This window comes from Fistularia commersonii, chromosome 28, assembly GCF_037954325.1.
Source record: "Fistularia commersonii isolate RoL2024-O1a breed Wild chromosome 28, RoL_Fcom_v1.0, whole genome shotgun sequence".
Taxonomy (NCBI): domain Eukaryota; kingdom Metazoa; phylum Chordata; class Actinopteri; order Syngnathiformes; family Fistulariidae; genus Fistularia; species Fistularia commersonii.
The window spans coordinates 12,943,124-12,959,681 of NC_141311.1; the positions used below are offsets into that span (position 1 = coordinate 12,943,124).

At 40.3% G+C, this 16,558-nt stretch overlaps 1 protein-coding gene across 4 annotated transcripts in view; it reads right to left on the reverse strand.

Moving 5' to 3' along the window:
- Positions 1-16,558, reverse strand: part of LOC147217669 (receptor-type tyrosine-protein phosphatase F-like) — a 156,449-nt gene that overhangs the window by 92,101 nt on the left and 47,790 nt on the right. For all 4 annotated transcript variants that reach the window (XM_086176283.1, XM_086176284.1, XM_086176285.1 and 1 more), the window contains exons 3-4: positions 9,059-9,204; positions 8,524-8,665 (exon numbers count right to left, since the gene is read on the reverse strand). In XM_086176283.1, coding sequence (XP_086032409.1) covers positions 8,524-8,665; positions 9,059-9,204 — 288 coding nt within the window. The remainder of the gene's footprint in view (positions 1-8,523; positions 8,666-9,058; positions 9,205-16,558) is intronic.

Genomic DNA, 16,558 nt, shown 5'->3' on the forward strand with positions numbered 1-16,558 from the left:
GACTCCTCTCTCTGCCTGGTTTGGACAATGTGACGTCATCATGGACAACATGCTAGGATCGGACAAAGGTGGCTTCTTTTTCTTGCAGGTCTTCCTGAGCCAGCTCCTGCCTCCAGTGCATGTGGCTTTGGCTAACTCTTGGTGTCTGGTGAATTTTAATAACCATTTCTTCCCTCACACTGCTCATCTCCTTCAGCCATTTTACAAAGCCCTCATCACCCATCTCACACCAATGGCATCCAACTGCTTTGATGACCAATGCATTTGACATGGCAGTGGAGGCAGTGATTAAACAGCGGGTGGCAAATGCATGGCAACCACTCCCTTTTTTTAGCAAGCACAAGTACAGCATTTTTTGACTGGGGGTTGTTGGCCCTGCACCCAGCAACCTGTCATTTCCAGTTCCGCTGGCTTCCACGGCTTATGTGGACCATGAACCACTTTCTTTCACCATGTCCAAGGTTGACTGAGATGTGATCTGCTTGACAGCAGTGCTAGCTAGCTACCACCTCTGAGTACACAACTGACATTCAGCATATGACCAGGAAGTCCAACCCTGTTGCTGATTGTCTGTCAGGTGCACTTCTGTGTGCTGTACACCTCGGGGTGGAATTCTCTGCCATGGCCACCAATCAGCCCTTGGGTCGATGTTCACCGGCTTCAAGCTAGAGGATCCAGTATTGCAAGAAAGCAGCTGTACCCTCCTCTGTGACGTCTCCACTGGATTTTATCACTCTGTGCTTCCAGTGGCCAGGAGGAGTTTGTCTGGCCTGGCCTCCACATGGACATCAAGGGGTTGGGTGGCTGCATGTGTGGCTTGCCAGCATGCTAAGGTTCACCAACATACTAGGTTGCTCCTCAAACCTTTTCCAATTATGGCAAGGCGTTTTGACGATGTGCATGTTGACCACTTGGGTCACCGTATTTTGCCACAAGGTGTAGTATCATTGCGCTCTCAAGGTGCAAGCAGTGGCGGAATTTGCCCAACCAGCCTCCCTCAAGGCTTTGCAGAATATTTTGGCCATGGTGAATTTTTATAGCCGTTTCATTCCTCGTACTCCCAATGTGCATGGTGACCTGGTGGGCCCTCTACCTTCTTTGCAGGATTTTTCATCTGATGAAACTAAAATAGAAAAGCATAATCTGTGAAGTATAACTGGAAGTAAACATAGATAGGCCCTGGAAGCTTTTATCATATGAGATCAGAGAAAAAAAAAGAAAAAACAAAACAATCTATTGTGATGTTTACAGGACAGACTCACATTACTTTCTTCTAATAGTGATAATAGTCGATTTTAGTAAGATTCCTATAGCCCATTTTCTGTTGGAATCTGTCAAGCAATAGTCAGAGCATCTCTCTCCTCGGGCCACCACAGTGAGTCATCTGCCTCCATTTAACTCTATTCTCTCTTACAAACTAAATGTATGTCCTTTCATAACATCAATAGTTCACTACATTGCTCTAGCTGCCTTGCTCATTCAACACACCAACTCTCAATCACCCGAATACACTCACTGGAACCCAATCACCAGCAATTAAGACCAGGATAAACATTTCAGCCTTAGGCTCACCCAGTTATCAGATTGTCAATAACTCTTTCATTTGCTAGATTTAGTGCTGGTTTTTGTTTCTGCTGATAAGAGACTTTCCAGCACTCCTTCTACCTGGTCTCCTTGATCTCACCCAATTCATCCTCACTTGCTTCATATGCTCCCCTAGTCAGCTCAGTCACTTGGATTTTTGTCTGTCTTGTTAATTAACCCCCGGCCTGCTGTTTACTCCTGTCTGCTATTAACATCAAGCCATGAAAAAGACATTGTAAGAACCAGTGACATGCGGTGAGGTTCATGGCTGGTGAGGCACTGACGTCATCAGTCAGATTTACAAATATATAAACCCTACGGAGTAGCTTATTCACCATTTTATTTGCAACAGTTAACGTTTTTTGTTTAAAATATCATATCAGCATTCTTTACATATACAAACTGTAGCATAGAAAATAGCACATTAAAAAAAACGTTATTGTCTCTTACCTTTATTTATAAATGAAGTCCATGCACCGCTGAGCGGCACGGAGCGGTTTTCCTTTACCTAAGCATTGTGGGTGCTGATGTTGAGTCTTTGCTGAGCATCCCGTATGTTTTTAGAGCGATTTGAATTTGAATGTGAGTGGCCGACGGCTCATGTTTGATTGTCAGAAGATAAGAAAAGAATGCAGGAAAAGCAGAAAAGGCGCTTTCTTACTGCACATCCACACAGCCAGCCTTTTTCGTGTGTACCACTCTGTTTGAAAAGACAGAGTCTTCCTTCTCCTAGTCTGAAGCAAATCCGTTAGCGCCGGTGTCGGTCTTCCCTTACTTATTATCTCCTGCTTCAACTGAAAGTCCAGTTTAGAAAATTCTTTCAGTATAGCTATGTAATCCTCCATTTTGGATATAAGGCCAAGCAAGAGGAAAAAATAACTGGATGGCTGCACTTGACTTGCTAACTGTTTACAGTAGTTTGCTATTGCAAATTATATTATTCTTTAGCTGAGTAGTAAAAAGGATCCCTGGGATCACCAGTGCCCCCTACCATGAGGCCTCGTCACAAAAAAATTATACACATCAGCTAAAGTATGGAAATTTAGTTCATATATTAGTGTTTGAAGTGTTTGAAAATTTTAATAGTGACATCCACAGAGACAGCATTACGGTCTCAGCCACATAGCATGGCAGTGCAGTTATTGTGCAATCCAAAGTGGGCTCCGCTGGCTGCTGCTCTTCTTCATATTTTAACGCTAAATGTGATTTTATTTTCAGCGATTTTGAAAAAAAAAACTACTAAAAATGGTGAGGTTAAGTTGAAAATAACTTTATAGTACAAATCACTGAATAAATAGAACCATTCAAATTATTTTACTTTTTTTTCTTTCCATGATGCCAGGTGAGGCCCACCTGCCTCTACTGACTGCACGTCACTGGTAAGAACAATCCTGTACTTCATCATGCTGTATTTTGGTCCTACAAAAATCCCACCTTGTTTTGTCCGTAGGGAGAACACAACTAGTCGATGAATGGCAAGCTTGGTCTGGAGTTACAACTTTTGCTTCGAAACTAAAGTGAAACCTGGTATTTGCATTCAGGGCTCAAATATAACCAAAAATAACTTAATTTGGTTTACATGAATCCACACTAATCTAATGGCTTGCTGAGATGGTCCTTAACTGCAGTTCCTGAACTAATTCCTTACTTCAGAGTATTAGATGAAGGAAATCAAGGACAAGTTGGGTCATTAGTGGGAAACTGACTCAGATTAACAATGTTCATATGATGAAAATGGGATGTTGTAATATAACAATATAAATATACCCTCCAACAACTTTAGGCAAGATTTACTGATTAATATTTATGTTGGCCTGACTATACTAATCACTCACTTTGAAGTGTGTTTTCTCATGTGACAACTTTTAATACAACTCCTATACTGTCTTTTATTAGTCTTGTGGAAAAACATTAAAATGCAGTTAGTTGCAAGGAGTGTTCGTGGCAGGTGGCAATCCTCAGTAAGATCAGAGACGGATGGTCTGGGAGACTTTTTAACTGGTATGATTGAAAGCCAAAGACCATTAGAGTGTATTGCAGATGATCAACATGGACATTCAGGTGGGGAACTCCTTCTGCAGCAGAAGCCAGTAACTTCAACCCTATAAGAGGGAAAAGGCTTCAGAGTTTCATGAGTATGAAAAGCCTTCATGTTGACTTGTCTATCAAAGAAGTGGAAGGGGTGGAGAGATGCATGAAGCAGCAGCAATATGTAAATGTTCTTTGTAACAAGGCCCCTGTTAACTGCATGCCATTACGAATTAAAGGTTGTTACAATTCATAGCGCCTTCTACGATTATTAAAATACAGTCTGTACGACTCCTTTAAACCTCAGCATCTTCTGTTGAAGGACGCTTAATGAGAATATGACATCCATCAATACATCCGATTACTCCAGGGACATTACAATATTCATAGAACGGTACCTAATGGGTGGTCTGACCAATACGACAGAATTTGTTGCAATCCTTTCTCAGTTCTTATGGTGCTTTACAGACGTTCTGCACGCACTTAATTCACTTAAATCAAACAAACCCGCAGTTTCACAACAAAGGGTTACACATGTCAAAAACCTCAAGGTGATGGATCACATGTAAGATTCAAAGCGTTTATTGTCACAAGTACAGTGTAGAAACAATTTACCTCTACAGTGAAATTCCTACTTTGTTGTTCGCAGTGGATATGTGCTGGTAGATGAGTGTAAATATTGTAATAAATATAATTGTAGATATGAATGTGAACATTGCAATAAAACAGTGAGTAGAATACAGTGCAATAAGACGTTTGATAATACGTAAGAAAGGAAGGTAGGTATATAGGTTTCACTAACTGAAAACTTTGTGTGAAGCAAACAAGCTGAAGCTGCATTGTCTTTGACAATATAGAGTATTGAGACCATCTCTGTATGCACAAATTCATACTCCTGTCTTCCTTAGCAATCTTCCTTATGGTCTCGGGGGTGTTGTCTCAATGATGCAGTCAAGGTGAATCCATTTTCACAATGTACTAAAAGGCAAACAGCCTTTAACCGGATGTTAAATCTGTCTCTAGTCACGTTTAAGTCCTCATTGAGACCTGGGTAAGCTCTCGCCTCCACCCAATGAGATTTAACTCAAGGATACGACAAGTCTGACACTATTTTAATGTCTGAGAACCATTTCACTAAATCCTGATTTAAAATGTGAGTTAGTCAAGAACCAGGGCTTAATTCCAGAGTACAAAACCTGTCTTAAGGGTCTAAGTGTATGTCTTAACACTGTGTGACAGTTCTTTGAAAAAGAAAGGTGAGAAGCCCTTCTTTGTCTGTTTGGAAAAAAGGCCTATTTGCAAATATCACTGTCAACTATGGATTTTACTCAGATATTAACAGATGTGCATGTCTTGTCTCAACTGCAAAATATTTTGAAACCTATAGACAACATAAAGTTGAGGAACTTAACATGTCCTGACAATCAGCTATGATACTCTACCTTCAAGCGTGAAAAGTGCCATGGTAAAATATTTACCGGTACATATACTGGTACATTTGCTTGATTGTGTTTTTGTTAAATGAAAACATTCTTGAGTAACCAATAGACTTCAGGAGCCAAAGTGTTTGGAGAAAGTATGTAAGTCAGTTAGCACTGATATGACTCAATAGTTACACAGTTAAGATAATAAATTGATCCGCTGAAATGTCTGGCTGCTGCTTTTCTTCAGTGTTCAAATCAGATTCATTTGGTTGCCATGAATCAAATTCTATATTTTTTTAAAAATATCTTATGCTATCCCTACCCTGTGGTTATAGACACATTAATGACTGACAGGCACTCAAGACATGTCCAGATGAATGAACAACTACAAGGAATTTGATCAGGGAGACAGGTTGGAGAGTACTTGGCATGTCATCTGGAAGGAAAGTAGATGAGGAGACTTGGCGGTGAGATGAGGAAGTGGGAGAGTATATACAGAGAAAGAGGTTCACAAAGAATTGACAATAATGCTGATTTTAAATTTAACATTATTTGTGAAGCAACCCATCATTGTCATTGTTTGTCCATGACATGTTCTAGTGTTGGCTTGTTTGAAGTATATAATTCACTGTGTTTTAAAAACAAATAGAATTGATCCTATGATAAGCTGAGTTCATGCTATTGCCCCCCCACCACAATACTTTTTTTTTTCATGTGACCCAATGGGAAAAATAATTTCCCGCCCCTGCTATAATCCTCTTATGAATTCTAACGCACTATATAAGATTCTAATTGAATCAAACCCTTTAGTCGTTAGAATCTACATGAGAAAATTTCAATCAATTAAGCAAGAAATTTGATTTTTTTTCTTTTTCAGAACTTTGGCTGTCCCCTGAATGTATGCATTCATTATAAACGATCTAAAAACCTTGCAATGAGTTGGCTATTGAATAATTGTGGATGTATTTGGTTAAAGGAAGAGAAATAGAAAGAAAGAGAAAGAGAAAGAGAAAGAGAAAGAGAAAGAGAAAGAGAGAGAGAGGTATTATGTACAGTACAAATATATTTCTCTGTATCTACACATTTATATAATTGATCAAGGTGCTACATGCGTCTAAATATAGTTATCTTCAATAATTTTGAACAGTGTGCAGATTAGGCAAGAATACATAAAAACACAGTAGAAACTCGGCTTACGAATGCTCATGCTGATCACAAACAAATCGACCTACAGTCTTCAAGCCTCAATACATGAAAACACAAACAAACTCGAGCTTCCCACATTTTGGTGTTGTAGCGTAGCAGCAGTCATGCAAGGTACTCTGCATTGTTTACATCATCATTGTCATGTCCTTCTATTATCACACTTTTTGTGCTTTTTTTCCAGTAAGTTAGGCCTCGTGTCTCCCAAAAAAGTTAAAAGTGCAAGTCGTGTTAACAAGAAATAACAGTGGATCTGGAGAAGGAATAATAGCTACACCAGAGAGTGGTGTTCGTGTTACAGATATCGCCAACCACTACTACATGGTTCAATCAACCATTTTTGCAATTCTGAAAAACACAGATTTGTTAAAGACAACTGATGTGGCTAAAGGGGTGACTACATTGACAAAACAAAGATCTCAAGTCTTAGAAGGAGCGGAGTTATTGTTCGTTTGATTACTGAGAGACAATGGCAAGTGTTTTTTTTTTCCAAGTATTTTCTGTGTCAGGTATTGTCCGTGCTGACAAAGCTACAACTACAGTATGTTGTGCATGTAAAATGTGCATGTAAATGTGTATGTAAATGTGTATCTGAATTATTTTTAGACATTGTTCAAATCATTGAACAATCAATGCTTCACAAACAGCTATAATTAATTTAAGTTAGTATGTATCTACTGCAAATCAACAATTCATGACATGTACAAAGTTGACAAACTCCTCCCATATTACCAAACTTCTTACCCTATCTCTAAGGGGGAGTGCAGCCACCTTGCGGAGGAATCTTATTTTGGCTGCTTGTATCCGCAATCATGTTCTTTCGGTCATTAACCACAGCTCGTGACCATAGGTGAGGGTGGGAACGTATATCGACTGGTAAATTGAGAGTTTCGCCTTTTGGTTCAGCACCCTCTTCACCACAACAGAGAGAGTCCCCATCGCGACAGACGCGGCACCGATCCACCTGTTGATCTCCCGCTCCATCCTTCCCTCATTCGTGAACAAGACCCTGAGATACTTGAACTCCACCACTTGGAGCTGGACCTCTTCCCCAACCCGGAGTGGACATTCCACCCGTTTTGGTTTACACCGTGGTCTCGGATATGGAGGTGCTGATCCTTATCCCAGCCACTTCACACTAGGGTCCAGTGAGAGCTGGAGATCATGGCCTGGTGAAGCCAACGGAACCACATCATCTGCAAAAAGCAGACTCTATACTGCAGCCACCAAACCGTATCCCCTCAACGCCCTGGCTGCTCCTGAAAATTCTGTCCATAAAAGTTATGAACAGCATCTCTGACAAAGGGAAACCTTGGTGGAGTCCAACTCTCACCGGAAACAGGTCCAACTAACAACCAGCAATGTGGACCAAGCTCTGATACCAATTATGCAGGGACCATACAGCCCATATAACAGACTCGGCACCCCATAGACGGAGCACTCCCCATAGGTTTTCCCGCGGGACACTGTCAAATGCCTTCTCCAGGTCCACAAAACACATGTTGACTGGTTGGGCAAAATCCCATGCCCCCTCGAGGACCCTGCCGAAGGTATAGGGCTGGTCCACTGTTCCACAATCAGGACGAAAACCACAGTGCTCCTCCTGGATCAGTTTCAACCATTTTGCATGTAAGGAATCAAATCTAAGACGTTTTTCGGGAAATAAAAGGAAAATACCCACAGATTGATAATCATAACCATGATTATGCCAGAGCCTTATTGCTTTGTTCCAAGGTCTGAGAGACTGATTCTGTGCACATCTAAGTTGGTGATGTGGACGTATATGAAGCATTACTCATTCATTCGTTCATTCATTCATTCATTCTTCCATTATGTATAGAGATTATCCTACACTTGTGGTAACAGTAGAGCCTAACAGCTCCATGTGCTGTTAGTATATACAGATTATCATACACTTGTGGTAACAGTAGAGCCTAACAGCTCCATGTGCCATTCGGAGGGCTCCGTTATTAATACGGGAGTAATTTAGTGTCTTAAATGAACCTACTGCATATTTCTGGATTATGGGAGGAACACAGAGAGCCCCGAGGAAACTGCCATTGATGCGGGGGAGAACATACAAACTATACACAGAAAGCCCCCCTTTCGGAAACAAAACAGGGACCTTCTCACTGTGAGGCAGAAACCTCTAAAAACTGCACCCCCTTACTGCCAAGGAATATAGTCTTTTGAAAATGTTGCAAGACCTGTATGAAAACCTCATACAGAAAATGAGGGAAGAATAAAAGCAAAGACTGAGATGAGCAAAACAGATTTTCCTTACCTTCAAGAACTGTAAGCTTGGCACTAGTGTTGATCTCACCAACACTGTTGGTTGCAGTGCACTCATAAATGGCTTCATCTCGATGTGTGCGTAGTGGCTGAATTCGAAGAACAGATCCCGAACCATCATCAAATTCAATGACCTGGGAAAGCCAATGCAAACAAAGGAGACACTTAAGAGTAGGGGATGCTTTTCTCCCCAATTTTACTTGACTACAAGTAAAATTGAAAAAAAAAACACTTTCCACTTCTATATTAGATTATTGCCTTTTTAACCATCATAGTTGTAATGAAATTAGGGAGAAATATGTTCTAAAGTTCTTCATCTTCATCTTATTGTGTTACTTTTGGAAACTACTACTTTTTAGAAATACAAGCAAAATCTGTTGAATACATAAATTCATACTGACTGAACAATGAGTTGCAGTACTGAATAACCAGCACAACCTGTGACCACTAATTTTGATGTCAGCCATCATGTGCAAATGTGTGTGCAGGTAAGAGTTCAGTCTTATAGGACAGCCATGGTTGCTTACCATAAAGCGCTGGGAACTGACTTTTTTTCCTTTCTTCATCCAGGTGATTCTAGGTTTTGGCTCACCAGTTGCCTGGCATACAAATGAGGCAACTCCACCTGAAATGCCTATCTGGTCCTCAGGTGATTTTATGAAACTTGGCAAGCCTGAGGAGGATAAACCCATAGAGAGGGAGGGAAATGGAAAGAAACAAAAAGAAAAAAAGCAAAGAAATCAGCGATAACAGAGGTGCAAAAGACACATTTAACATCATGTGTAGATATGTTTCTATCCTCTAACAAAAGATCTTCAGTCAGAAAATACAAAGAAAGATAGGAGTCAGATGCTGATAACTTAGATATACAGTACACAATGGTTTAAGTAAATCTGATCGGTATGTCCTAAAATATAATCCTACATTTGACTCAATAGCCTCCCTGTGACTCCCAAGACAATGTATATTTACAAAATCACAGTAGAAAACTAAGGGGACAACTTAACTATTATTTTTTGAGTAGTACATCTAAGAATAATTGTTTCTGCCACAACCTGCCTAAGCAGGCAAGACGCTCAAACATTTGGTCCTTAGTCCTCACCTAGCAGCCTGATTCATTATTTACAACCTTAGATGATTCTAGTATGAGGCCAGCTTCAAACAAATTAAACAATGTTCACATGCACAGCTCTGTCAGTTTGTTTCAAGTCTCATTTCCAGGGTCATTAAAGGGGAAGGTGGGTAACATCTAAACTACAATGACATGTAGACTACCTGTGGAGACACAGGCATGAATCATTACTCTGTATACACAGGGAAAATCCAGCCTCCCCCTGACAGGGCATATTAGAAAAAACAACACACAGAGCTATTGCCACTGCCTTTTCCACTTTTTAAATTTTCAATTATACTGGTTGACGGAGTATTACCGATAGTGCGTGCATCAGAGCTGGTTTTGAAATCCTAAAGAGCTATTTATCACAATTCTGACATCCAAAAGTACCTAGTAACATCTGTCTATAACATTTACATTTGACTTAATGTGAGGTCTTCACATAATCACTTTGATGCTAAGGAGGACCATGCAGCATTTAACAGTGCTTAGCTCATCCTTTAAATTACAGGATGTAAGTTCACTAACCATACATTGCCTGAAATATTTAAGGGAGGAACCCCTGAATCTGAAAAATAAGGGGTTTTAGAAATATGAGAGGAAGACAGCAAAATAGCATTTCCGGACCCATTACTATTTAATACAACTGAAAAAAGGTTTCCTGTTTCTGGTTTTGCCAGAGCCCATCTATTGGTTGTTGATTCTGTCCTGACAGTAATGTAACACAAAGACTTGCAATAATATTAAACATGTTTGATATTGTCATAGGCTGAGAAACAACTGCACCAAGGCCGGAAGACTAACAACTTACACTTAACGGCTAAAATGACAGGAGCATAGCTCAACTCTGGTAAAACTTCGCAACAACGCTTAAGATTGCCTTCCAACTTCCAGTTTTAAGTGTGCAACTGGAAAATATAAGGAATAAGCTGGGCATAAGTGGATGTCCTCGAAATAGAGAAGTGTCATGATGGCGATTATTAAGAATAGAGAGATGTGCAGAATTGCAGGAACTATAAGCAATGTATGTTGAAAAGGTATATAGTGAAGTTATGGAAAAGAATAGAGGGAACTAGACTGAGAGTAGAAGTCAGCATTTCTGAGCACCAATGCCAAGAAAGACCACTACAAATGCAAAATTTGTTTAAAGAATGGTGGTATTTGAAAAGTACAGAAAAGGTGAGAGGGGGTTGCATTGTTCCTTTGTAGAAAAGGCGCAAAACAGGTTGCAGAGGTAGGACCTTTGGTACTGTATGAAGAAGTCTGGAGTGGCCAAGAAGTATGTTGAAGTATGTTCTCCAGGTGGCCCTCAGGGACAAATAAAGTTTCACTAATTCTGATTAATTGAAAATCATTAAAAAATCATTCAAAATCATTGAAGGATTTTTAAACTTTTAAGAGCATGTTTTTTTTCTGGAAAATGAAAAAGAAATAGGAAAATATTTTTTTCTAGAAACCAAGAAATGTCAAAAGGTTCAATACTTCATGGTAGTTTTGAGGATAAATGGTAATTTGGTAATCAGAAATGATTTGCTCTAACATTACTGTGAGTATATTTTGGAATAAATAACATTTGTATGGCTGACCATGTGAGTATTCCCAGGCCACCCAGAGTGCCCAACATCTACTTGTTAGTGTAGAATATCAGGAATCGATATGCACGAAGCAAAGAGAGATTAATTCATTCTTATTAATGATAAGCAAGGTATCATTTTCATAAGGCAATACTTAATGGGTTTGTTTTTTTCTAATGGCATTATAACTAGGCTTCAATGGAAGTTTCTCCTTATGCACTGTTCAGACCATTACCATTATCAGACTGTTACCATTAGCAGGCTTGTTTGCAATTAATTTCATATAAACTGTCTTCCGTGCAAGATATTTAGCTTGGTAAATTCAAAAGTAACTTTTTTTTTGGCCTCTTAACACTTGAAGTTCACAGCTAAACAACAATGAAAATTATAATGGCTTTACCAACCTATATGTCATTACTCATACGGGCAAGTAATAGACCTCCTAATTCTGCTAATCAGTACATTTTGGTGCATATTTGACACTTTCTTTATTATCATTCCTTTCGACAATTAATATTTAGAGTAGTACTAGGAGACAGAAGTAGTAGTAGTAAGTAGGAGAGTTAATGGTAATGGGAATTTTCAACACAAATTGAAAAGGTTTTGGAATATCTTCATGAAAGGGGAAGCTAATATATGCTGGAAAAGTATTTAAAGGATGGATTGATAGATTGACAGTAATTCTTTACAAACCAGTGTTTATGTGGCTATTGTACCAATGTTGTGATTATGACAGCTTTATTGTAAATTCCTGGATCAGTTAAAAGCTCAGTTTGGTCAATGTCCATAAACTTTCCCAGTGGAAGGGGCAACAGATTTCATAATAAATCGAGTGATTCTTCGTTTTATGCTGGAAATTGTCCATGAGACCATTGAAATGTATGTTCTGCTTGAAATGCAGATCCTTAGTGTCAGCTCAAACTGGTGATTTTATTTGTCAGACCTTATGGGAAAATTGCAAGACTAATGTGAATCAACAACATGTGAGATATTTTGCTCAAGACAAAATGTCTAACCCTTTAAGAAGAGAAAAGCAAGAACTTTTAACCTCCAACCTTTCAGAATACAATCAATTATTCAAGACAGTGAAGAGGACCCAAATCCCTGAGTGCCATTACCCTTTACTCTTCTGTCTCACCAGTTTGAGCAGTAGTAATGTAATGGCTTTCATCATCTGAGGCAGATTATGACTCGGAAAGGCATCTATACATCCATTGTTTTAAACATTGTTAGGGTGTAGTGCTACTTAATGTATGGTAAAATGACAGCAATGACTGTGTTCTTGCACATACTGCAAAGCCCATCTGCATGAGCCTGGTGCCCATTTCTGGGTTACGTCATGTGGGTTTAAATGCAAAATCTGACCTTGATTATGATATGATGTGACTTGAAACACATTAAAACACCCATAAGAGAAAATGTCTAAAGGGTTGATAAACAGTAGTAATTCTGATAGTGAAAGACACTTAAGTCACTAGGGTCATGGCACGACAGTGAGTTATAACACACAATGAAAATTGACTGCAGTGGCAGTGTCAATAGGACTATGTTCCTCCTGAGCCACAAATGAACAGCCATCCAGGATTAAAACAAAAGAGGAGACACTGACACCAAAATCCTTTTACAATCGACAAAATAACTCACTGTGACATGACCACAAAAATAGTCATTGCTCTTCGGTGGGGTATGTATGACTTTGAGACTAACACGTCGATCCCAATCTACTGGTCAATTATAAAAGGTAACGCGGGTTGACTGCGGACCCCTGCCTTTCAAAATAAACCCTATCCCACAACGTAAAAAAACAACTCACCCCGAGCCACAGAATACACTACATCCATCTCTTTTGCGGCATTGACGTGCCATATTGACATACAGTACAACCAATCTGAGTTCTCAGTCCGAATACCGTTCCACCATGACTGATTGACATTTGGAAGTGCGTTTGAGGCAGTTGAATGAGTCAATTCAGTGCAAAATGTCATCAGAGTAAGGCAATGGCCAAACATGTGCACAACTGTATTGTGCCATATATGTTCATGCTATTATGCAACGGAAACAGTACACACACACAAATATCTTTTATTGTTGGTAGATCATTTTGACTTGGTCATTTTAAGAGTAGCTTGCAAGCCAAAAAAGGGCTGGGCACCCGTGAGGGCTGTCTAGCAGGCTGGTTAATTAGGCTGAGCCCCCCAGGATAAATGACCCGTCTTCAATCAGCACTCACAGTCATAACAATAGGCACAAAAGTGTGCCTATTCAATGAGAATGTAAGATGTATGATGTTACAGGCCTGATAGTGCTGGTGGAGGATTTCTTCTACCAACATGTGCTACATCTTAATGATTTCTATGCAAATTAGGTTGCGAGGCACACAACATGCTAGCATTTTGAAATGCTGCAACCCCTCTTAACAAGCAATGATGCCAACAACAAGATTTTAATATGAGAGGACATTAGTATTTTGATACAAGAGGAGGGTCTGTTTTCACACATTGATCAGGGTAGTTGTTCTGTCTGCCTCATCTTATAGGAAGACAGGGGATAATTAAAAGGATAATACATCAGTAAGAACCTTTCAAGTCCTGTCACTACTGCTTTAAGCTATATCATGCACCCATTTTAATGAGCGTTTGGCCTAAAAATAAATGTTCTTCTGTTTGTTTCCACAAAATGTCAGTTACAGACCACATGGCTAGATGTGGTTCTGCCACAGCTGAATGCATTGCTATCCCTTCTCAATAAACTCTACCGAGTCCACTGCTGTGCAGGGCTTTTTCAGCAAGGGGGACATTGGGAGATACTAGATGGTTTGTGGGTCAGTGATACATCCACACATTATCCCCATTTTGCAAGACTTCGTTTTGTGCATCCAACATCAGATCTGAGTCTGTTGGGTCATTTCCAAACAGTTTGTGTCCGCTCCAAAAGGCAGTACCAGACCTTTAGCTCCACCGTTGTAGTAGATGGAACCTTCATTGGAATTAAAGGCAGGTTTTAGTTGGCACATGGCAAAAGAGGGGTTGTCATTCATAGTAGCATGTTGCTGGTGCTCTTTTTTGCTTGCTGCACTTTGATGTATATCTGGTGGGGCTACGTCATTTGCAGTGTGTGCCAGGGTGTGCCATTTTTGGCACACCCTGGCACACACTGTACAAATGGTTCATAGATGTTTATTTCAGGCAGCCTGTGATAAGGCGGCAGCTAGTATCAAGGGCTGGTTCAAACTTCTGTGGATGGGTAGCTCACTCCCATACAGGACAGGCATTCTTGACTCATGCTGTGGATCTTAACGTCTTTGGATAAACACCCCAGGATGTGCCAGTGAGCTTAGAAATTTTGTTTTTTTTCCCCCATTCACTTTAGGCATGGTCTTTTTAATATGGGTTTCAAACGAATCTGTACAGGGTTACCCCTAGCTGGACTGTGTGCTCATAGAGCTCAAACAGGGTTCTTGGCCAATTGACATGAAATTGAGACTTGGCCTCTCAATTTGAAGATGCACAAGTGAACAACTGGATCAATCTGCATGAGGATGGTTCTCTTCGTAGTTGAAGCGCATTGGAGAGTCCCTCTTCCACCATTAGAGGTCAGTATCGTGTGCACATATGTCAAGACTGTCTGCATAGATGAAGTGGTGGTAACTTTTGGCACGGCACTTTTTAGTTAGTCATTAGTGTGTATGTTAAAAAGGTGAGGTGCAAGCATGCTTCCTTGTGGGAAGTCATTCTTGAGTCTTTGCCATCTACTTTTCTTTCCTCCTAGATTAACAAATGACCCATTCGATTGCGATGTTATCCACTCCAATAACTTTTCCTGATTTGCATGTAGAAACTTCCGCTTTCTGGATCTTCTGTTGTAAAAGGTCTTGTGAAGCCAGGGTCTAAGCTATATTTCTTGTTGTTTAACTTGTTCACTTTCCTCTCTTTCTGTTTTTAAGAAATTGGTCCAGAAGTTGGTTGCAGTACCTTTTAGGTGCTAAAGTAGGATGTGGATAAGTGCCCAAGCATTTCTAACTGTTTTTTGACATGTCCAGGAGACTCAATAAGAGCATGCTTGAGTCTCAACTTTCAAGTGTTACTTTCCGTCACCTTCGCATTTGGGCTCCTCCTTCATCGAGGAAGGGATCAGCTTTGAACATGCTATATTGCCTCATATGCTTCTGAGTACTTTATAAAAGTAAAATGCTTTTTGATTGCCACTGTAATATTTTCAAATAAAATTGGAAAATGTATTTATTGGACTTACAAAAATGCAGCTTTAGGGCGGCACTGACCCGTGTCTCTCCAAGCCTGCCTTGGGGGGCACAGAGCAGTGTCTCCCTGAGCCGGTCCAAAGCCCGGATAAATGCAGAGGGTTGCGTCAGGAGGGGCATCCGGCGTAAAACTTTTGCCAAAACCAAACATGCGAGTCAACCATAACCATATCATACTGGATCAATCGAGGACCGGGTTAACGACGACCGCCATTGGTACCGATGACCTACAGGGTACCAGTGGAAATTGGGCTACTGTGGGTCTAGAAGAACAAGAAGAAGAAGAAGAGTGCGTGTTCGGAAGCGAGAGAGAGGAGTAAAGGAAAGAGCCTGGGACAGAGATTAGGGACTTTGAATATCTGGACTATGGCAGGAAAAGGTAGAGAGTTGGTCGACATGATGCAGAGAAGGAAGGTGGATATACTGTGTGTCCAGGACACCAGTTGGAGAGGTAGTAAGGCTAGAGGCTTAGGAGCAGGCTTTAAGTTGTACTATTATGGTACTGACAAGAGGAGAAATGGAGTAGGAGTTATCTAGAAAGGGTCTGGGTGGTCAGGGTGAGATTCCAGATGATTGGACAACAACAGCTAGTGTTATCGGGGAGACAGGTAGAAGAGTACTTGGTGTGTCATCTGGAAGGAAAGTAGATAATGAGACTTGGTGGTGGAATGAGGAAGTGCAAGAGTATATACAGAGAAAGCGGTTAGCAAAGAAGAAATGGGATACTGAGAGGACTGAAGACAACAGACAGGAATACAGGGAGATACAACGTGAGGTAAAGATAGAGGTAGCAAAGGCAAAACAAAGGGCATTCGATGACTTGTATGCTCAGTTGGATAGTAAGGAGGGTGAGAATGATCTATACAGGTTGGCGAAACAGAGACATAATGATGGAAAGGATGTACAACAGGTCTGGGTGATTAAGGATAGAGAAATGTATTATGACGGATGCTAGGAGAGTGATGGGAATATGGAAAGAGTACTTTGAAGAGCTGATGAATGGGGAAAATGAAAGAGAGGCAAGGGTAGATGAGGTGACTATTGTAGACTACAAAGTAGCACAAATTAGTAAAAGTGAAGT